This window comes from Sminthopsis crassicaudata, chromosome 5, assembly GCF_048593235.1.
Source record: "Sminthopsis crassicaudata isolate SCR6 chromosome 5, ASM4859323v1, whole genome shotgun sequence".
In the NCBI taxonomy this organism is placed as follows: Eukaryota; Metazoa; Chordata; class Mammalia; order Dasyuromorphia; family Dasyuridae; genus Sminthopsis; species Sminthopsis crassicaudata.
The window spans coordinates 221912585-221936720 of NC_133621.1; the positions used below are offsets into that span (position 1 = coordinate 221912585).

Here is a 24136-nt window from a genome sequence, read left to right on the forward strand (position 1 = left end):
AAGATATACAAGGTTTAAATATTAGTTTAGGTAAGGTTTAATGGAAGTGGGCTTCAATTTAACTCTGTAGCTTGTTGCTAGTGCCATAAAATATCTCCATCCCAAAATCTGGCCAGCTTTCTAGCGCTACCTCCTCCCTTTCACCCAGTTCTGGCTTGTTATTTTTCTCATAAGCTCTTGCTCTCAGCTGTTCTTATGAAATATCTGATAAGGAAAAGCTATTTTATGCTGTTCAATCTTTTTTATCTAGCACTTAGATGAAGGCATAAATACCATGCTTATCAAATTTATAGATGACATGAAACTACAGCAGACTGTTAATACATTCAGTGATAGAATCAAGATTCAAAAAGAATGCTGACAGACAGAAAACCATGGGTGGAACCAAATAAGATGAAAACTTAATAGACAGAAATGGAAGATCGCACACTAATAGGTTTTACATACAGGATGGGAAAAAAACACAAACAAAATTCTGAGAATTCCATGAATTGCCCATTCAAGATGGGTAATGAGTATGATGCTATAGCCAAAAGTATCCCTTCACTCTTAGGTGTCATTATTCGATTTATTAGATCCAGTTTTAAATATATCACAGCTTAGAAAGAATATTGACAAGCTGGATCCAGTATGGAAGAGCATCAGCTATGCACAAGAATAATGGAAGGCATTGGCTTAAGATTCAAGAAATTTAAATTTGAATCCTGGTTCTTCCACTAAAAAGATACATAGCCTTGGTCAAGATGAGAACCATCCCTATGTTTTGCATTTTCCCCATCTCATGAAACTAGATGATCAGAAAATCGTGGTTTGGCTTGGAGTTAGAAGGACCTGGATTTCCTAATCTGCTATGGATAATTGCTGAGACCGACTCATTCTACACAGTTTTTCTCTCTGGCTTCAGATAACTTTCTCCATCACCAGTCCAATGGAAGTGGCCTAAATCATCTCACTGTTGAAAAGAGTCACATCCATCGGAATTGATCATCGTACAATGTTCTTTTGGTTCTACTTGCTTCACTTAGCATCAGTTCATGTAAATCTCTCCAGGCCTTTCTGAAGTCATCTGAGTAGTTTATTTATTTATTTATTTATTTGTTTGTTTGTTTATTTTTTTTTACCAAAGAAACTATTCTGTCTGTCTGTTTATCTCTCTCTCTCTCTCTCTCTCTTTTTTCTCTCTCTCTGTCTTTTTTCAGTCTCCTTCCCTCCCCATCGTCTCTCTATTTCTCTCTCTTCTCTCTTTCTGTTGCTCTCTCTTTCTCTGATTAATGCGAGGAACTCTACACATGGAAACTCTTTCCATTCATGGAGATCAATTACTTTTCCAAAACTAAAAATCTCCTAGAATATTGGAAAGTTTGATCAATGCAAGATCCCATAGTAAGTGTCTTTCAGAGTTAAGACTTGAAACTGCATCTTCCTGATCCCCAAGGCTGACCCTGTAACCACTCTTTCCATATTTCCACTTTTAAAAGGAGAATGCATTCTAGAATGGGACTCTGAAGACTTGGTTTATAGTCCCAACTCTGTGATTATCTAGTTGAGCAACTAGGAGGCAAGTCACAGAATAAAAAACTCATGGAATATGAGAACTAGAAATGTCCTTGGAGACTCCCTATTTCAGCTTCTTCATTTTATAGCTGAAGTCAGTGAATCTCTCTAAGACACCTTTTTTTTTTCAGCATTATTACAAAAATCCAGTGATAGGTTGTATAATATACCATTTTGCAAACTAATGTTTGATACAAATATAAGGTCAGCTACATCATAATTCTTATAGCCATCATAATTTTTATTATGTAATCATTAACCATAATCAAAGAAGCAATAGTTTAAAATTTTAACAAGGAGATACTTAGACAAAATTCATGTTGGAAGATATTGTAAAAAGAGAAATTAGTCTCATGCCTTCTCCCCAGTTCTCTTATTTCTTCTGGGGGAAAGCTGGCTCTCAATGGCCTGGAATTGATTTTTTAATTTAAGAATTGTCTTTTTTTAATAGTATTTCATTTTTCCAAATACATGCAAAGATAGTTTTCACTTTTGCAAACCTTGTGTTCCCAATTTTTTCTCTCTCTCCCACCTTCCCTTTTCAACAAGACAGTGAGCAAACCAGTATAAGTTAAACATGTGCAAGTTTTCTAAACATATTTCTACAATCATCATGTTGCTCAAAAAATCAGATCAAAATGAAAAAAAAATATATGAGAAAGAAAAAAAAGTAAATAAATAACAACAACAATCAAAGGTGAAAATACCATAATATTTTGATCCACATTGAGTTTCTATAGTTCTCTTTCTGGATGTAGATGGAACTTTCCATCACAAGTTTATTGGAATTGAGTAATTGCAAGCTAAAGTGGGGGTAAGGCTAGGTGGTAAATGGGATAAGCTACTAGAAAGTAGAGGTTTCTTGGCTTGTCAGATAGATGTCATTGTGGCTCCTCTTGCAGATCAGCCTCACTGTAGCTGTGGAATGCTCTGAAGTCCCACTGAAAGTCATGGAGGGCTCTGTGCTCAGTCCCACATCCTGGGAAAAGCGGCGGGCATGGCTGCAGAAGACCCACAACTGGCAGACACAGATCCTAGAAGAAGAGGCAGCAGCTGCCCTGCAAGATGTTCCAGACCCTGAGCCTCCCAACCTGGATGATGTTTTCTTAGAAGGTGAGAAGTTAGGCATTCAGAAGGACTTCAAGCCATCAGAGTGGGCTTCTCTGGGAAAATAATGCTAGGCACAGCTGGACAGACTATAGAGTATAAAGCCTTATTTTGACCACTGTCAGAGGGCTAAGAACAGTTGAGGCATTGGGCATAAAACTGAGGATACTTTGCCCATAGAAGCTGATGAATAGAAGTGTTTGGTGAATGAATGAATGTATGAATGTGTGAGTGGTTGAGTGAGAACAGATCAGAAGGAGAAACAGACAATCAATGTTAAGGAATCTGACAATGAGGAGGCACTATTAGGATACTAAAATAGCTCAGCCTTGCAAGTAATTAGTACCCTAGAACTAATTTGATTTATTATAACTTGGCATGGAAAAAACATTGTACTGGGAGTTGAAAGATCTGGATTCCTGTTTTTTTCCTCAATGATAGACTTTGGATAATCACCTTTATTTCTTCAGAAATAAACATTGCCCTACTTCCCAAGGTAACCACCTAGTTTACATTGGGAAGGTCATCCAACTAAACAAGAGAAATAATACTTTTATTGTATTGAATCTTTCAAAGAAAAGGCAAGTCTAAGTACTAAAAGTACTATGTCACTAAGACTGAAATGTGTGGCTATTGATAATGAGGCAGGTAGAGGAAGTTAGGAAGAGCAGACTGGGAAAGGGTACTAGATTACTTTGATTCTCTCATTGACTTAGTCTTATTAATTTCTGATTTCTTTAGAGAGTCCCACAAATAAGATTGAAGACTGGCTTCAGGACTGTGGGTAAGTACAGAAGCTTGGCCTGTGAGAGGTAAGATAAAGTGAGAAAGAGATAAGTTCCCTAATTCCTGCCTTAAACTTTCACTCTGAATTTGGAAAGAGACAGTAGGAAAGTGTTTAAGATTGAAGTGTATCCTATTATTGATTCAAGACTTTAGGATTAGGATTAGTGGATGGAATATGGGCCTAGAACTTTACAGATTAAAATTTTTATGATTCACATTTCTCTTATTCCTTTTTTTTAAATTAAAGTTTTTTATTTTTCAAAACATATGCATGGACAATTCTTCAGTATTATCACTTGAAAAACCTTGTATTCCAATTTATCTCCTCTTCCCCCATGCCCTCCCCTAAATGGCAAGTAATCCAATCTATGTTAAACATGGAAGAAATATATATTAAATCCACTATATGCATACATATTTATACAATTATTGTGTTGCACAAGAAAAAAGAGAAACAAAATAAAATACAAGCAAACAACAACAAAGAGAGTGAAAATGCTATGCTGTGAACCACACTCTGTTCCCACAGTCCTCTCTCTGGGTATAAATGGCATTCTTCATCACTGAACAAGTGGAACTGGTTTGAATCATCTCATTGTTGAAGAGAGCCACGTCTGTCAGAATTGATCATCGTATAGTCTTGTTGTTGCCATGTATAATGATCTGGTTCTGTTCATTTCACTTAGCATCAGTTCATGTAAGTCTCTTCAGGCCTCTTTTAAATCAATCCTGTTGGTCATTTCTTACAGAATAATAATATTACATAATATTCATATACCACAATTTATTCAGCCATTCTCCAATTGATGGGCATTCATTCAGTTTCCAGTTTCTTGCCACTACAAAATAAGCTACCACAAACTTTTTTGCACATGTGGACCCTTTTCTCTCCTTTAAGATCTCTTTGGGATATAAGCCCAGCAATAACACTGCTGGATCAAAAGGTATGTACAATTTGATAACTTTTTGAGCATAGTTCCAAATTGTTCTCCAGAATGGTTGGATTCGTTCACAGTTCCACCAACAATGCATTAGTGTCCCAGTTTTCCCATATTCCCTCCAACATTTATCATTATCTTTTCCTGTTATCTTAGCCAATCTGAGAAGTTTGTAGTTGTCTTAATTTGCATTTCTCTGATCAATAGTGATTTGGAGCATCTTTTCATAAGAGTAGAAATAGCTTCAATTTCTTCATCTGAAAATTGTTCATATCCTTTGACCATTTATCAATTGGAGAATGGCTTGAATTCTTATAAATTTGAGTCAATTCTCTATATATTTTAGAAATAAGGCCTTTATCAGAACCTTTGAATATAAAAATGTTTTCCCAATTTATTGTTTCCCTTCTAATCTTGTCTGCATTAGTTTTGCTTGTGCAAAAACTTTTTAACTTAATATAATCAAAATTATCTATTTTGTGATCAATAATGATCTCCAGTTCTTCTTTGGTCACAAATTTCTTCTTCCTCCACAGAAATGAGAGTTAAACTATCCTATGTTCTTCTAATTTGTTTATAATATCATCCTTTATGTCTAGATCATGAACTCATTTTGACCTTATCTTGGTATATGGTATTAGGTGTGGGTTATGATTAGTATTAATCCAAATATTCTACTTGCTATTTATGAGGGTTAGTGAGACAGAAGACCTGAAATCAAATCCCAATTCTGACAATTACTAGCAATGAAGCCATGGGCAAGGTGTTCACTTATATGCATCACATTTCTCTACATATTCAGAAGACTTTTATGATTTGAAATTAGAAAGCAAAGTAACTATAATGAGTAAAGTACTCTTTAAGTCACAAATCCCTGTGAAAATGTAAATTCTATCTAAAATACAGAAAAATAAAATAATATATTGGTTAAAACAAATAAGTTGGGAAGTTATGGCATGGTTAATACAAAACAATAGATGATTTGTAGATCATTGTGTTGCTCAGAATAGTCAAGTTTTCACAGTTAATTAGGATTACAACACTTTTATTGCATACGATGTTCTCCTAATTCTGCTAACTTTGCAGCAGTGTATATAAGTCTTCCCAAATTTGAAACCATCCTTCCTTATTTCTTACAACACAATAGTTTTCCATCACAATCACATACCTCAACTTGTTTAGCCATTCTCCAATTGATGGGCATCCTCTTCATTTCCATTTCTTTGCTACCACAAAAAGAGCTGATATAAATATTTCTGAATATATGGGTCCTTTTTCTTTTTTCTTTGATCTCTGGAATATGGAGCTAGTAGTGGCACTGATGAATCAAAGACATAGTTACAAATGATTTTTCAGAATGGTTGGAACAGAATTCCACTAACAGTGTATTAGTGCACCCATTTTCCCACATTTACTCCAACTTTTGTCATTTCTCATTTCTGTCATATTAGCCAAGATGATAGATGTAAAGTCATACCTCAGGGTTGCTTTAATTTTAACTTCTCTAATTCTTAGTGATTTTGGAGCATTTTTTCATATGATTATTCTTAACTTTTATTCTTTCTTCTGAAAAAAATGCCTATTCATATCTTTTCCTCATTTATCAAATGGAAAATGTTACTTATTATTATAAATTTGATTCAATTCCACATACATTTAAGAGACCTTTGTCAGAGAAACTTACTATAAATGTTTCCCCCCAGTCTTTTCATTTCGGCTATATTGGTTTTGTTGGTGTAAAAGTTTTTAAAGGTCATGTAATCAAAATTATCTCTTTACTTCCTCTAATCCTCTCTATGTTTTGGTTAGTCATGTACTGTTCCCTTATCTATAGATCTGATAGGCAACATTTTCCCATATAGAGCTAATCATTCGACTGGTTTTGAAATCACCTAATTATATAATCATCTAGCTCATAGCTTACCACCCTCAAGGAAGCATGAAATGCTGTCAAATGCTTTGTTAAAATCTAATTAATCTATACCTCTAGTTTAACCTCAATCAAGAGTCAACTCAGTGGGAATATGAAGCAAACACTCCTTGCCATTCCTTGCACAACATGAGAAACCTGACAGCTCCCTGACATGGGAAATCAGCCAATCAAAAGCATTTATTAAATACTTATTATGTGCCAAGCAATATGCTAAGTGCAAGAAAGGCAAAAATAGGCCACATCTTCAAAAAGTTCACATTCTAATAGGGAAGAACATACCTGATATAAAAAGAAGATTGAGAGAGGGATGTGAACTGATTCATGAGTGGAAGACAGCAAAACTTAAGAGGTAGAAGGGACAAAGGAGAGCATTACAGTGACAAGCAATGGCCAATGTAAAGGTATGAAGATGGGAAATTAAGTGTCATATGCTAAAAAAGCAAGAAGGCCAGTGGAACTTGATCACAGTTTTTATGGGAGTACAATAAAAAGAAAAACAAAAACTTGGAAAGGCAGGAAGAATCCAGGAAATAACGTGTGTTTGGTTTGTTTTTGTTTGTTTGTTTGTTTTTGAGTATGGGTAAGATATGATATGGACAACCTGAAGCTTTAGGACAATTACTTTGGCAGATGAATAGGGGTAGATTGGAAAGACTAAACAATGGAAAAGACTTAAAGAATGGAGAAGGCAAGAGATGATCAAGATCTGAACTAGAGTGGTATCTGTGTAAGTGAAGAAAAGGGACATATAATGAGAATTGTAAAAGTTGAAATGAGAAAATATAGTTTCTGTCAGAGAGAATTCTGAGGCTGCAAGCCTGAGTAATTGAGAAAATGACAATAATAGGGAAGTTGGGGTGAAGAGAGAATTTGCAGGAAAAGATGAGTTTGATTTTGGATATTTTACATTTAAGATTACTTTGGGACATGCAGTTAGGAATATCTAAAAGACACTTGGTGATGTGGGTACTCAAGAGAGAGACTAGAGTTAGATACAAAGAATGAGGAGTTGGAAAACTATTTGAATAGAAGCTCTTTTTGTTGTTGTTCAATAGTATTTTATTTTTCCAATTACAAAATTTTGTAAGATTTTTGAGTCCCAAATTTTCTTTTCTTCCCCTCCCGCACCTCCCCTCTCCTCAAAACAGCAAACAATCTGATGAAGTTTATATATTTACATTTTAAATATATTTCCTTATTAGTCATGTTATGAAAGAAAACTTAGAGCTAAAGGGGAAAAACACAAAAAAGCAAATGATTTTTTTTCAAAAGGTGAAAATGGCTTCTATCTCCCCATTTCTCTCTCAGGTTGCAAATAGCATTTTCCATTCCAGGTCTTTGAAATTGTCTTGGATCAATTTATTGCTGAAAAGAGCTGAGTCTACCACATAATTTTTCTGTTACTGTTTACAATGTTCTCCTGACTCTGCTTACTTCACTTAGTATCTCTATTAACCTGGGAGAAACATGAGTGTCCATCTAGCTTCCAGGAAAATTCTATGATCTTTATGATAAAGTAGAGCAAACCTCACCTTTCTGTATTTCAGATTCCCTGAGGAAGGATTTCCTGAAGAGCTCAATCTGTCCCTCTATGGTGGTGAGCACTAAAAATATTCACTTCCTTGTTCTCTTTGTTAATTCTGACTATTTAAAAAAATTTGTATTTTCTGGCAAATATATGCCATTGATCTCTAGAAGCTCAGATGGAAGATTACTGATAGCTCAAAGTATGGGTCAATTGATTTTCTCCATATACATTTTTCAAATGACAGCAAAACTTATTCTTGTTCACATTACTAATCAGTCAGTAAATATTTTTAAAGCACCTACTATGTGGTAGACACTGTGGTAAGCATTAGGGATACCAAGAAAGGCAATAGATTATCTATTGGCAATATCCTATCTCTCTAAAGGCAATAGATAATCCCTACACAGTATATGTGATTGTGTGTAATTGATTGTGGGGGTGGGGAATAGGGGAAGGGAAATTTTAGTTATATGTGTATATATTGTGTATATCTAAATATGAATATGCAGAGATTTGTGGTTCATTTGTGTGTACATGTATGCATACTTACTCATGAGTTTATGTGTAGTTTCATATATTATGATTTTGTTTGCATGTATGTATGGTTGTATACATAATAGGCTCTTCTATTTTTCTATATTTTGGAAAAGCAACTCTCTTTTGACTGAGATCTTCTTGGTTTTTGGTTTTGTCTAAGGATGTCCCAGCCATGAAGCCAGTTTTGATGATGACCTGACTTTGGGAGCAGAAGGTAAGAGCTAAAGGTCTGAGGGGATTATCAAGAGTACAGATTTAGAATATGGGGGCTGGTGAGGGATTAGGATACCGCCAACATTGTGAAATTAGAATTATGCAGAAAAACCTCCAATTCAAATAGATGCATACATACATACACACACATACACACACTTCTTTCTGAAATTCTACTATTAGAAATGCATCCCTTAGCATCCCTATATCTAAGCCTTTAAAAATAAATTTAAAAATTGGTTCTTAAAGGAGTGGCATGTTAATGCAAATTACTTTAAGTTTCTGTTGTTCAATAGTATTTTATTTTTCCAATTACACATAAAGTTAGCTTTTAACATTTAGTTTTGTAACATTTTGAATTGAAAATTTTATTTTCTCCCTCTCCCTTCCTTCCCTCTACTCAAAATAGCAAACAATCTGATATGGTTTATACATGTACAATCATTTTAAACATATTTCCATATTGATTATGTTGTGAAAGGAAACTTAGGGCAAAGGGAAGAAAAATACATGAAAAAGCAAACAAATAAAAAAGGTGAAAACAGTATGCTTTAATCCTCATTCCATCTCCATAGTGCTTTCTGGACATAGATAGCATTTTCCATCCCAAGTCTATTGGAATTGTCATGGATCAATGTGTTGCTAAGAAGAGCTGGGTATCACAATTGATCATCACATAATCTGGCTGTCACTATGTACAATGTTCTCCTGATTCTGCTCACTTCACTCAGCATCAGTTCATGTAAATCCAGGATTTTCTGAAATCAGGCTGCTCATCATTTCTTATAGAACATTAACATTCCATTACATAATATCCTATATCATATATCATACTCAGTTTACAATTCCTTCTCATTAAACTGATAGAAGGGTAGACTAGATACTCTCAGGGATGAAAAACAGGAATATAAAAGGTGATGCAGATAGAAGTAGAAAGGAACAAAGGAAGAAGGACTGGTGAGTCAGATTGGGACAAGATGGAAAAATGACCACTCTTTTTCATTGTTTCCTTGTTTTTCTTTCCTTTTTTCTCCATCCTTCAGCAATTCTTTTAGCATCCAATGGCAAACCCCTTTCCAGGTGAGTGATGAAGGCTATTCCCAGTAATGCCCTGCCTGGCAATCAGGTAGGTGGACTCAGGATACTTCCGTCTCTCCTGTAGAATACCCCAAATATATATTCCTCATGTTACCCTGGCCTGATGAAATAGGCCTACACCATCCCACACCCAAAATACTGCCCATGGAACTCAAAAATACCAAGTGAGACTCTATGGTCCCTCTGGCAACTAACAACTCATGCAAATTGGATAAATAGACTAGGAATGAGGATATCCACCAGAAAGTATGAGTTTGCTTAGAAGAGAATGAGAGTACTTAATAAAAGATGAAAGTGGTCCATATAGACACTGAGACAGAGAAAAGAAAGACATTAAGAGGGAATTGAGGTGATGTCCAGATATGGAATTGGAGAGTCCAATGGGAGATGGGAATATCCAGAAGGGGATCCAGGTGGCAATTAAATCATAACTCCCACCACCACTGCCATCATCCATTTTGCTGAGAATACCCTAGGGAAGAATTATAATAGATGGAACTTCTTGGAATAGAGGTTGACAATAGCAATTTTAATCCTTGCAGGAGTTTCCTGGAGACAACCAAGCCAGGACATCTATTCAATCTTGGCTGCAGTATGGCATCTAGTAATATGACCACTGGAACCAATAAAACCAGTTCAAGGTAGGAAATGCATGGCAGATCTGGGAAGCAAAACTTTCACGCCACTTTGAGTCTACCTTCTTCCTTTTTCAGTCTCCTTTTAGAACCTATTTCCTGAGGGTCATTTCTCATTTCTCAATTGACAAATAGGAATTAATATCAAATGAATGATCACAACTCATTCATTTCCTGTCCTATCCCATTTTTTGAGTCCAATTTGAAAAATAGACACCCTTTGAGCATTAGACTTATTAGTCTTGAAAAGGCAATACTAAGATAGTAATATTGCAGGACTGAGAATTGACTAGTTAATAAGTGCCAGTAAAAATAAGCAAGTCAAAATAAATATTTATAGAAGCACATTTGATTTTTAAATCACATTCCCACCTTACAATTTACGTGACCCCAAGCCAATACCTTAACATTGCTGAGCTTCAGTTTCTTTATTGGAAAATGGGGAGCAAAGATACTTGAAAGACTTGGGTGCAAATACATCCTTAGAATAATAAGGGATTATTTTGCAGATAGAATTATTGAGCAGTTAAAGTCCTAGTGGCAGGAGTAGGCAGAGAAAGAGCATGGGCTTAGATTTCTAAGTCATTTAAGATTTAGAACGCACTTTCTTCATAACAACCTTGTGTATAACTGCTTTCACTGGTAAGGAAACTGAAAATATGAGAGGTGAGATGATTGGCCCAGCTAGGATGTATAGAAGCTAAGATGCAAAATGGATTTTCTTCCCTCCCTCTCTCATTCCCTCTCTCCCTCCCTTCCTTTTTCCTTCCCTCCTTTCTCCCTCCCTCCCCCCCTTGTCTCTTTCCTTCTCTTCTTCATTTCTTCCCTTCCTCCCTCTACCCCTCTCTGCATGCCTTCCTTCCTTCTTTCCTTTCTTCCCTGTAATAAAACTAATTGGCATAGGATGCTCTCACTGGCTCCATCTTTCTCTTTCCATAGCATCTCAGAGATTTTGGACAAAGTTCAGGAAGATGCAGAAGATGTCCTCTTCAGCCTAGGCTTTGCTCAAGACAATCATAGAGCAGCATCTCGAATTCCTGCCCGCTTCTTCACCACCCCCTCCCAGGCAAAGGGCATTGACTTTCAGGTCTTCCTAAAGGCTCAAGTACAAAGGATAGAAATGGAAGACCCCTGCTTGATGCTGGCCAGTAAGTGTCATTGAAGGTCAGTCTTCCACTTTTCCCCCTGACCCCCCATCAAGGCTGAATGCTCTAAGTTCAGGCAGGCAGTCTTCTTGACAATATATTCCAGTATTTCTTAGCTGGATTCCTAAAGATCTGATCATAATCTAGAATTGAATTCAAAATCTTATTTTATAGATATGGAAAATGAAGGGAGGAGATGTGACTTAGCTAAGATCATACAGGTAGCAAGTAGCAGGGTTTTGAAGCAGCTTCTTCTAATTCTAAATCTTTGGCATTTTCCCCTTATACTAGGGAGTCTTTTTGTTTATAATTTAGATCCATTTTCTCTCAATCAGGATCAGGGAAGATAAGTGATGGGAGGCTGAATGGCACAGTAGAAAAGGCACTGAGCTTCACCTCTTAACTTGGAGCAGCTCAACTCAGAAAAATTTCTCTAACAAGGCTTTTTAAAAGTGTGATGGGCTCCCTCAAGAAGGAGTAAATTCCCCATTAACAAAGATCTTCAAGCAAGGGGTTGAGAGACTGCTTGTTGGAGTATTTGTAGAAGAGATTACTTTTGTTCAGATACAGATTGGCCCAGATAGCCTCTGGGAACCCTGAGAACTCTGAGATTCTCTGAATTCCCAATCCAGCCAATGAAGTTAAACAGCACCCTTCCTTTGTTTCTAATCATTTCTGGAAAGTTTCCAAAGCGATTTCAGACTTTCTCCAGAAGTTTCCAAGGGGATCCTAGAAGTTACTGATGATTCATTGTCATGTTCACTGCCTTCAATCTCTGTGTCCACAGGTCGGTTTAAGCAAGTGCAAACACTGGCTACCACCGCTGATGCCTTTTTCTGCCTTTACTCCTATGTGTCCAAGACTCCTGTCCAAAAGTTCATGCCATCTCAATTGTTCTGGCCCAGTGCTGCTGATGCACCCCTCATCCGGGTCCATCCCCCAGAACCTGAGGCCCGATCTCCTGTGGAGCGCCTTCGGAAAGCAGTATCCAAGATGTGCCTATATACAACCCCTAGGAATGGACCATCTCCACCCTCTTCTTCGACTAAAAGAAATAGTCTAGATCAAGTAGTATGGGAAGTGATGGACAGAATGAGGGAAGATAGGCTTTCTCTCCAGGTGGGGACAGGTGGAAAGACTTATCTAGACCCCTGCTGCAGAGATGAGACGCAGTGGGGGATTCCCTCACCTCTTCAAACTGGGAGACTTATCCCTAAGCCCTCCTATTGCAGAGACATAAGAAAGGAAGAAACTGTGGACAATCTGGAAGAACAGAGAAACACTAAATGGGATAACACTTACATCACTAACCAACCCTCTGCAGTATTCACTCCACATATTTGGGAGGCATCTACTCAACAATCCATCCACTGCACAGACAGTGAGATGGCAAAGCCAGAGACTAGAGGAGGTCTGGAGTGGAGAACAGAGTCTAAGGAACAGATGAGTTGGGCTAGAGAGACAGAATTGTGGGGCCAGCAAATCAAAAAGGAGACACATTTAAATAAGGAACAGGATGCTAACAGTTCCCTGAAGCTTTGCAGGAGCCACAGGTATTCTGGAAGTGTTAAAGGACAAGCAAGAAGGCGGCTATTCCAGAGGAACTATGAAGGTATTAAGGGGAGGAGAGTCAGCTCCTTAGAACAGGACACCCCTGAGGAAGAATTGGGGAAGAGTTCAATGGGATCAGCCCTGCTCCATACCATACCTCAGAGGTTCACTGAACAGCAACGGGATTCCTTGGATTTGGAGGAGGTGAGTAAAGAATTCTGGAAATAAAGGGTTTGTTTTTTTTTAATCCTTGCCCTAGGGTTGACAGTCGTGTTGTTGAGTGTTGTAACAGAAATAGAACTTAACTATATAAAAAGCAAAAGAAAATCCAGATTGTTCTCTCTCTGAGAATCCTAACTTCTACAAGCAATTATGTAGAGCTGTGTCCTGCACCCCTAAGGATAGATCTAGCTGAAAGGAATTCATGTTTTGTCCTTCTTTAGACTTTGGACAGATTGCGGAATTTTTAACTTCATTTCTGTCTTTATATAGAGCCCCAATCAATAGTAGGATTCTGCATACAAAAAAGTACCCAATCAGTTGACTTAGTCATATGCATATGATTTTATATATACTTCACATTAAAAAAATAGATACCATGAACCTGAATTCTTTTATCATAATTCTTTATCCCATAGTAAGTAAGTTTAGGCTTTCTGGTTCGTAATAGATTTTACTCTCTCTATTGCACTATCCACCAGGATCAACCTTATCCAATACAGCTCCTTATAAGGACTTTTCATGTTTCCTGCTATTAGGTACATAGCAATAGTGATGAAGAAGAGAGCAACTGGGTCACTGAACCTGAGTGTCTCTGCCCATTATCCCAAGCCATCTCTGGATGGAAACACAGGAGTAAGTATTCTTCAAGAAAAAATATTCTGGTCCCTGGGAGTCCCTAAAGTGAGACAGCCAAGGGGACAAATCCCCTTGACACCTGCTTTCAGTCTCACTTGATAAGTTAAACACTTGGGAAACCAGAGGAAATGCCCATATTTTGGAATCATGTCTTTGATATTTTCTGGTATCATCACTCAAGGCAAACTCTTTTTTGAACTTATAGAATTGAGAACCTCCTTGCTCTCCTCTCTCACAACTCCTTTATCTTGAACAAACACCTTGGGTTGAGTGTCTTCAGAAAAAATGAAAGCTATCTTAACAAAGGCATGAGAATTGAGTAGGACACACATTTCTTATAGGTGGTGATAGCAGACATAAGCAGTATGAACTGAGATTATCTTTGTCAAGTTTAGAAACTATGTTCATTCAAACCGTCTTTGATATAGATGTCTATCTTTAACCTAATCCCTTCTCTCTATAGTTCCCTATGAAATGTGTCTTTCCTACCCAGTTGTCCCCACCTCCTCATAATCCAGGCTGAAAGGCCCTGATATTCCCATTCTAGCCACCAAAGAAGCAAGAGTCTGCTTTCCCAGTTCTTTCCCTAGTTTAGACAGACAGGTGCTCACCAAGCCTTACTAATATAATCATAGAATCTCTTAGCTGAAAAGGACCCTCGATTTAACCAAACCACACTGCTATCTAGAGCATACTAAAAATCATCATCCAGAATCCATTTGAAGATAGTTAACCAATGATGGGGAACCTACTGTCTCCTAAGACTTACTCCACTTGCAAATCATTCCAATATAGAAAGTCTTGTTTTAAAATTAAGCCAAAAATTGCCTCCATACAACTTCTATTCACTGTCTATATTCTACTCTCTGAAAATAAATCAACTCTCTCTTTTATATGATAACTTTCCAAGCTTTTTTTCCCCCTGAGGCAAATGGGCTTAAGTGATTTGCCCAGGGTCACACAGTTAGGAAGTATTAAGTGTCTGAGAATATTTGAACTCATGTCCTCCTGACTTCAGTCCTTGTACTCTATCCACTGCTTTTGAAAAAAACAATTTAATCTCTTTGTGCCTCAATTTCTTCACCTGAGAAGATAGAGAAGTGGATTATATTTCTTCTCCCTTCCAAACCTAAACCCAGATCCTATGATAATGTCTGCTCTGAGTTTTTTCTTCAAACTAAACATTTTTTAAAATTCCTTTGACCAGTCTTCTTATACCATGGTTTTGAATCTTTTATCAATCTAGATGCTCTCATCTCAATGTATTCAAATTTGTCACTACTCCTTCTAAGCAAAGGGTTTTGAACTGGGCCAAGTATATTATGACTGGGGAGATAGAATGTCCTTCTCATTCTGGACACTATCCCTTTGTTAATGAATTTTAAGATGCATTGGCACTGGAGAGTGCTAGCTCATGTTGTTGACTCATGAATTGTAAGTTCAATTAAATAATCTTGGAGTTGTTGTTTGATATTTTTGCAGGGGCAGAGGTGTATGTTAAGGTGGGCTATAATTATTACCAAGTCAGACCAAGCTTTTTCATCCTGTATTCACAGGGTGAGCTTTTTGAACCGAAGTTCAATATTAAAATTTGTCCATATGAAAAGTTCATCTTGACTCTTTAAGTGACATATCTCTTAGTTCTTTGTGAACTCTCAATTATTTTTTTCTTTTATTTACTTTCCTTTGCCTCCTGCCTCTGAGTTCTTTCTATCATTTTTTTAATCTAGGATTCTGAATCTCTTCATTCTTGCTTCTCCAATTTCTTGATTTTACCCAAAAAATTCTTTCTAGGCATCATTAACATTTATATAGAAGATTTGCACCAGAGAAATCCAAATTGATATATACTAGGAACTATTTTCTACTATGCAACTCACTTTTTTTTGCAAACCCCTATACTATAGAGGAAGTGTGTGAAAGTAGGGTAACCTCAGTGGTAACAGTTAGTCTAAAATAGCAAATTATCCTCACCTTACTTCTGTTACTTTGAGATAGATAAATAAGATGGAAGGAAGGAATAAAGGAATGAAAGAATAAATTAAGGAAGGAAGGAAAGAATACTGCTAGTTTCTCAGAGGAATATGCTTAAAGTGAAAGGTGCCCATTCATTGAACATATTGTTTTTTTTTTTACTTTGTTTATTTAGGAAAAGCAAGAAGGAAAGGAGAAAGGAAGGAAGGAAGGAAGGGAGGGAGGGAGGGAGGGAAGAAAGTCCCCCCCCAAAAAAATTGCTGTTTGGGATTATTTATATAAATTACAGGCCCATCCAAATTGATTTATCTATATCAAAATAGAGAGACAAGCAGAGACATAAAAAGGTAAAGATAATTTGCCATTTGGGGCTATCAATTATTAATATAAAGCTTAGGTCCATTCAGATATATCTCTTCATATCTATAAAGATAGATGATAGATAGATAGATATGCATAGACCTGTGATTTAATTAATGTAGGCAAATCTTAGAATGGAAGCTGCCTCCATGGAGATCTGCTCTGTAATTTTAAGTCATAGAAAATTGCCTGAAGGTACTGAGAAAGTCAATATGGTGTCCTTGGTCACACAGTACATGTCAGAGTAAGGGCTTGAAATTCATCTTCCTGATAGGCAAGCCTAGCTTTCCATGCACTACCCCCTTAGTCTGTCTCTCTGGAATTCATTATTGGATATTTGGGGCAACTTGTGTGTAAATAAACAAAGTAGTTGCTAATGGCAATTAGAGATAAATGCTAAGAGTTGCTGCAGAATGGGTAAACTAGATTGAAGAGAGCCAAGGGATTCATTCAGATAGGAGGCTGAGAATAGGAAAGGAAGCAAAAGAAAGAACGGAGGATCAAAGCTAGGGACCAAAAAGAGATCTATAGCCTAAAGATTCAAGATGAAATTGTCAGATGGACAAATGTGAACACTTAGTATAAATCAAAAAAAAAAAAAAGTCACCCAATAAATATAGAATGAAAAAAGACCCGTTTGCAGTTCTTCCAATGGGAGGAGTATAAGGGGTACTTGTAGATTGCCAAATAGATATGAATCAACAATTTGGCTTGTCAACTCCAAAAGTTAAGGTGACCTTAAACTGAAATAACAAAGTCCAAACTGAAAGAAGTATATTCTACCCTAGAGATACCACATCTAGAGTTTCATGTCCATTTTAGTATGCCTGTATTTTGAAAGGAGCATTGACAAACTGGAATATATCAAGATTTTGCCCACAAAGACATCATATAAAATATTACTGAGAAATAGCTTGGAATAATATATAGATGGCCAGTTTTGAAATCAAGTCTTGCCTTTGATAAATATTGATTGTATGATCCAAGGCAATTTATGCTCTTAGTGTCCCAGACAACTTACTAAGACTGCATATAAGTTACAGAAAAGATCTCTATGGAGGAAGTTCCCTCACACAGATGAAATCACAGATATGATTTTGATTTTCTTTTAGAAATCATTTTGAAGAACTTTAAATAAAGCCAAGGATTCTTTTGTTTTGTGGGTCCTTTTGGTAGTCTTAAAGCCCAAGAATTACTCTCAGAATTTCATATTTAAATACATAAAAAAATTTTTTAAAAAACAAAAAAGAAATCATTTTGAAGAGAAATAGAAATATTTGGGGAATTATTTGGAATGTCTGACATCATTATTATTCTTGAACATTACTTTATCTACTTCATGGAATAAAAAAAGAGGATGTATATGTGGAGTCAAGATCTATGATTTAATCTCCATTCTCCTACAGGACAATTAAATTAATTTTCATGGGCCTATAAAATCAAGGGGGCTAGATTAAGTAAGATTTCTTCTAGCTACTATCCTCTATGAATCTCTGATGCCCTGTATAACAAGGAAAATAATTTTGAATTGACTGTATATCCCAAAGTGTTCAACTGCTCTTTCCCCACCAGGTGTCAGACTTGCAATAGTAAATGCTAAGATAGATTTTTCTTGAGCTACCACATGTAGGAGTTATGAGATGTTCTGAGGAGTGACAAAGAATCTCTCTGGAGACTCTGAAAGTATCAGTCAGATCTATAGGAAGTGTTCATTTATTCTCCAACCATTCTCTTAACATATAGAAAGTTAGGAAGAGAAATTGAGTAGATCATACCCAAAAAGGAATCATGAATGGATGACCACAGAGGAAGTTATGTTTCAGTTAGAACAAGTGGAAATATAATTGAAAAGTCTTGAAATGAAAGTTAAGTTCTAAAAGGAGCAACAAAAATTCATGATGAAACATTTTCCCACTGGAGATCTTGGAAGAATGGGAGGCAATGTGAATCAATTGACAGGGCAGTGGACTTGGATTCAAAAAGACATCCCACCTTAAACACTTGCTGTTGTGTGATCCTGAACAAATCATTTGCCTTTCTGAGCCTCAATTTCTGTAGAATCTTAGAATGAAGCCTCTGAAGTCTCTTTTTGTCTAAATGTGTAATCTCTATGTTAATAAAATTCTCCCAGGACAAAGCAACTTTACTGAAATCAGAAGATCCATTTCAGGTACTGGTTCTATTATTAAGTGCCTGTGTGGACTTTGCAAGTAGCATCCCTTCTCTGAGTTTCAGCTTCCTTCTCTACAATAAGAGAGTCAGGAACTCTTCCAATTCAAGTGTTCTATGTATGAACCTGTGATTCATAATTTATATATATATATATATACAGAGAGAGAGAGAGAGAGAGAGAGAGAGAGAGAGAGAGAGAGAGAGAGAGAGAGAGAGAGAGAGAGAGAGAGAGAGAGTCTTACTTTGAGGGAAGGGGAGAAATAATATAATGACTCCTTAACCTTAACCACACCTTCTTACACTCCAGTCTGTGGTACAACTAATGCCTCTTTTCCCAGAAGTAGTAAGTTTTCTTCTCTTCCTTTGATCCCCTCAACCTTCCCAGGCTAAAGGGATGGTAGGAAGGCAAAAAGTTCTAAAGACAGATCCGTACTTCTAGGATTAAAGGCCCTATTTAAAATATGTAACAATATTATTCATTCTGTTCTACCATTGGCAGAGATAAGTAAAGCAGGGTCTCTAATCAATGAAAAACAATCCCATCTCTGCCTCTCCCAGCCTGCAATTATCTCCCCTGGATTCATGATGTCAGAACACAGCTGTGCACATATTTCTAGCTATATGGCATGTCTATGTGGGGGAAGAGGTGAGAAGGGAGGTTCTGACAATAACTAACAGGATCATCTCATCCATTCCAATTGCTCCAAGTTCAGATGACTCATCTGATACCTTCTTTTCCTGAAAATAGAGGGCCTTCTTCCATGCCTTCCCTTCTCTGAGAAAGACCCCTTCCAAATACCTCATTAGCAGAGTGCCTGGCACTTAGAAAATGATTAATAAATGCTTACTGATTGCCTATTCTTGAATTTCTTCACATTTCATTTCCATTTTTCTTGAGGACAGAGCTAGGCTTTATATAATATTGAAGGCCTCAAAGCTCCAAAAACTCAAATGGAGAAGAGACCCCAGAGATCATTCAGTTCAACCCACATTTAAATATTAATCCTAACATTATCCCCAACAAATGATCATCTGGCTTCCACAAGAAGACTTCTAATAATAAGAAATGTACTATTTGATAAGTCTATTTCATTTTGGAAAGGTATAATTGTTGGGATAATTTTTTGATAACCAGATTTATTTTATTTAAAGAAACAGAATAAGAAGAAAGAAAATCAGAAAAGGATACAAAGCAAAGGAGAACATTGTCATGTGTCCAGCAGAACATTAGGGAGGATTCAAAATATATAACAAGAAATTTCAAGACAGTATATATATTAGTAGAAGAAATTATATTCATGAGTGTCCATCTTTTCTTTACTTCTTTGTAAATTGTTCTTTGGGAAGTTTTTATTTCAAGTACCCCTTTATCTCTCTGGATTTTCCACTGATCACACTATCATTTCTGCCTACTAGGGCCAAGCAAAACAAGTCTAATCCCTCTTTGTTATGACAGTCATTGATACACTTGAAGAAATCATGTTTGAGATTCATTCAACCCCTAAAGTCAACTTTTGATGTTCTGTGCTTGGAGAGGAGAAGCAGAACATGCTAGCCATTTCCAAGAGGGGATGTTCTAAAAGTATCTTTATGTATCCCTGAGATATATCATGGTAACTATTACTAGATACTTTTAGATATATTTGACTGGGGTTAAGACTGCATTTTTAAACACAGACTGAAGATCAGCAGATCTTGGAGAGAACAGGAAAGCCATCCCCAAAATTAAACTTTTGCCCTAGAGGAGCCACAGCTGGAGAATCAGGGGGTAAAAGAGGTTGACCAACTCAACTCTTCTACATGGACCTCTGCTTTTTTTCTATTAAGTTCATAGGATTGGATAAGGTGATCTTTAAGGTTCCATCCAATTTGGCTTGTCTAGCATATTATTGGGACTTTTTGTTTCTGGGTCTGTATTCTCTTATCTTCCAGTATGGCCTGTATCATGGCCATTCTGCCTATGTTGTATCACTACATGCTCTCTCTTTACATTATGTGTGTCCGATCCATGGTATAAAAAGGTGATACTTCTCACCCAACACCTGACACTGAGCTAGGGTAAGTTTACCAGGCTCTATCCATCCTTAGCAATAATTACATTCACACATATTATTCAAATGAGATTGTATACATAAAGTGTTTTGCAAATCTTAAAGCTTCTTTATTATTCCTCCATTAGACACTTATAACAATCCTCTGAGAGAAGGGATATTAATCCCATTATACAGTTAAGAAAACACAGGGTCAAATCTTAGATTGCATCAAACCAGACAAGGCTTACCTCTACTTTGTCCCAGGTAGACCACATCTAGAATACACCTCTGAATTAGGATCAATTACCATATTTTATATCATTATATCTTCAAATGGTACATACTTGAATACATGAAACCAGTTCAAAGAATTCATTATTTGTACTCACTGGGACTTGGACGTATTATATTCCATTCCTGGTGCCACGTTTTAGGAAAGACATTCTGAAGCTGGAACATATACAGAGGATAGCAGCCAAGAAAGGGAAAGGCTTAAGTTCATTCCATATGAGAACAGGTTGAAGGAAACTTGTTTAGTTAGGAGAAAAAAAGACACAGGGCACATGGTAAATAGCATCATGTGTCCCAAGGACTTTCCCAGGAAAGCAAGATTAAATTTTTTTCTGCTTTTCCTCAGCAGGCAGAAATAGGATCAATAGATGCAGATTTAGGATTTCTATAGAAAGAATTTCCTCATAATCATAGCCCTTCAAAAGTGGACTGTGTTCCCTTAGGTGATGGTAGATTACTCTATACTTGATGTATTGAAACAAAGGCCATTTTTCAGGAATGTTAAAGAGGAGATATATCTTTTCAAGTGAGGCTTGGGAAAGATGTCTCCTTATAATTTTGTAATTCTGCCATCTTCTAGAGGTTAGCTCACTCATTCAGGACAGAAAATTAGAAAATTTTGGAACCAGGATCATTCCATGCTGTGAGGTCAAATGAAGAAACTGGACAAAGTGATCCTTAAGGTCTATGACCTGAATGTCACCCTTCTAAATCCAAACCCAGCAGTATTTCTACTATGCAATATAGGGCTGTGGAAGGGACAAAAGCAGATTGGTCCATATTAGGGTCAAACTCATGATCTTTATCTCTTCAAGCCATTATCTAGCCCCCTGAGCTAGATCAGATACATGGCTTAGCCTGTACTTTCCTTCTTGGCAGACTCTTTTGGCTGACCATAGTTTGCATCCTTGTTAAAGAGCTACATCTATGTACAGACATTAGTTTCAAGAGGGAAAGATCTCTGACTTTGGGGAAATTTCCTATGTAAATACTGAGGTGAGAAAGGAAGGCTGAGTAGGAAAAAATAGAAAAGATTTTTGAAGTGGGACATTACTGATTAGAAAAACCAAAAGCTGTTGAATTCTAAAGTAGTTTAGTTCAGTCAGATACAGAGGAGTCCTACCCCTGTGTAACCTTGAAGAATATTAATAATAAATGTTATGTATTATATCATATCATATCATAAAGCCTCAGTATCCCCATCTGTAAAATGAGATTTGCCTTACGGGCTCTAATATTCTGGCTCTTTGTACTTCTATGATCCTATAGTCAGAAGAGAATTTTTATGGGAGATATCTAAGTTTCCCCTGCCCTATCTCTTCTCAAAATTAATCCCAGTTGCTTATGGTCTCTTATTTTTCTCCACTACAGGTTTTCTCCTTCACACCAACAGTACCCACTCTGATAGCAGTGGCTTTGTAGAGGAGCAACCCCCTCCACTTGACCATCTTTCAACTGAAAAGATTCTCCAGGGGATCCAGTCCTTAGATCCAGGAACTTTCAGGATACCTGATATGAACATAGCAAAACCCCAGAGTGGGCAAAAGGTATCTGGACAGGGCTCATTTCTCAGATCACACTCTTCGTCTAAGATAAAAGGAAAAGATGGAAGGACTGATGAAAGTTGTACCTGGGGAGCAACATAATCAAACCCTAAATTTAAAGACTGAAGGAATCAATAGGATGGGAGGAGAGAGACTAATGGAGTCTTACAGTTTCAGCCATCAACTAGTATACAAAAATCTATAAAGAAATTATGCCAGAGGAAGAGGACTAATTCATGAAGGCATCTTCCTGACACAAGTTCCATTTGATTCTACTCATGCCAAAGTTCAAACAGTATCCCCTTCTGTCCTAATTCTGTGGACACTTTAGGAACCCAGCAGGAAGAGAATTAACCCTTGAAGCTTTATTTCAAACAGTTCCTACCTGACACCCATGATAACTGACACAGTCATACCTGGGAGAACATGGAAGAAGGTATTGTTCAAAGATGAAGTTGTTACTGACATTATGACAAAAATCCATCACCACCATCAAACTTTTCCATGGTCTCTGTGTTAGACCTCAAAGAACCAGGCACACTAGGTTCCCCAGGCATAAAGAGAGTACCAGAGAACTTGAGGCCATAAAGAGAAAGCCTTTTTTACATATAAAAAGGATTATATACATGCAATGTGAGGATATACATATGTGAACATATAGGCATGTGTGTAAATATAGTACACATATACATATATCTGTGTGTAAATATACATGTATATTCATATATGGAGAGAGGGAGAGACAGACAAATACAGAGAGACAGAAACAGAGAGAGAGAAATAGAAACAGATACAGAACAGAGAAACAGACACACAAAGAGAAAAAGAAGCAGAGAAAGGGGAGAGAGACAGAAACAGAAAGAGACAAAGACACAGAGAGAAATAAACAGAGATAAAAAACAGAGACAGAGAAACAGAGACAGAAACACACACAGAGAAAAAACACAACAGAGACAGAAACACAGAGACAGAGACAGAAACAGAAACAGAAATAAAGATAGAAAAAAAGAGAAACAGAGAGAGACAGAAACAGAGACAGACACACACAAAGATAGAAACACATACAGAGAGAGAGAGAGAGAGAGAGAGAGAGAGAGAGAGAGAGAGAGAGAGAGAGAGAGAGAGAGAGAGACGCATAGAGAAACAGAGAGATAAAGACAGAGACAATCAGAGAGCATGCACTTATAATCAGGAAGACTCATTTTCCTGAGTTCAAATCCACCCTGATCCCTAATAAGTATGTGACTGAATAAATTGCTTAATCTTGTTTGCCTCAATTTCTTCATCTGGAAAATGAGCTTGAAAAGGAAATAGCAAACAACTCCAATGCCTTTGAGAGGAAATGGGATCATGAAGAGCCAGACATGACAACTCATTAACTGCATGTCTATATATGCATGTATGTGTATATATAAATATATCTATACATGTGTATGAAAAACCACAGATCAGCAATATAACCAAGAGAATTTGAAACAGAAAAAGGAAGGAGGAAGGGGTGGAGGAGGTGAACAGGAAAGAGGGACTTTTCCTCTACAAATAAAACAGAAATAATAGAAGCCTGGATCTGATCTACTGTAACAGAGGAGGCTTCACCTAGTTTTGGTGTTTGTTTAATTTCTTTCCTCTCTCTCATTCTAAAGGAATTGTCTCTAATTATAGCATTTTACAAATGGAATCCAGAAGCCCTACTTCAGTCTGTTGGCTGCAATTGGCCACAGAAAGAGGGAGAGGGAAATGCCCTCTTCAGAGTTACTGTCAACATCTGCAGCTCAACCACTTTCAGGCTGCCTTAGTGTCGTAACAGTTTCTCAGTTTGGTTCCTCTTCCTCCCCCTTCCCCAACATGAGATGCCCCATTATTTCCTGGATGAGCCCTG

At 36.9% G+C, this 24136-nt stretch overlaps 1 protein-coding gene across 1 annotated transcript in view; it reads left to right on the forward strand.

The window, feature by feature from the left end:
- TESPA1 (thymocyte expressed, positive selection associated 1) overlaps positions 1–23523 on the forward strand; it is a 39367-nt gene extending 15844 nt beyond the window's left edge. The window contains exons 2-11 of the mRNA XM_074270103.1: positions 2457–2667; positions 3403–3445; positions 7866–7915; positions 8544–8597; positions 9640–9676; positions 10237–10335; positions 11269–11477; positions 12262–13229; positions 13784–13880; positions 22085–23523. Coding sequence (XP_074126204.1) covers positions 2505–2667; positions 3403–3445; positions 7866–7915; positions 8544–8597; positions 9640–9676; positions 10237–10335; positions 11269–11477; positions 12262–13229; positions 13784–13880; positions 22085–22359 — 1995 coding nt within the window. The 5' untranslated portion in view covers positions 2457–2504 and the 3' untranslated portion in view covers positions 22360–23523. The remainder of the gene's footprint in view (positions 1–2456; positions 2668–3402; positions 3446–7865; positions 7916–8543; positions 8598–9639; positions 9677–10236; positions 10336–11268; positions 11478–12261; positions 13230–13783; positions 13881–22084) is intronic.
- Positions 23524–24136: the final 613 nt, after the last annotated feature.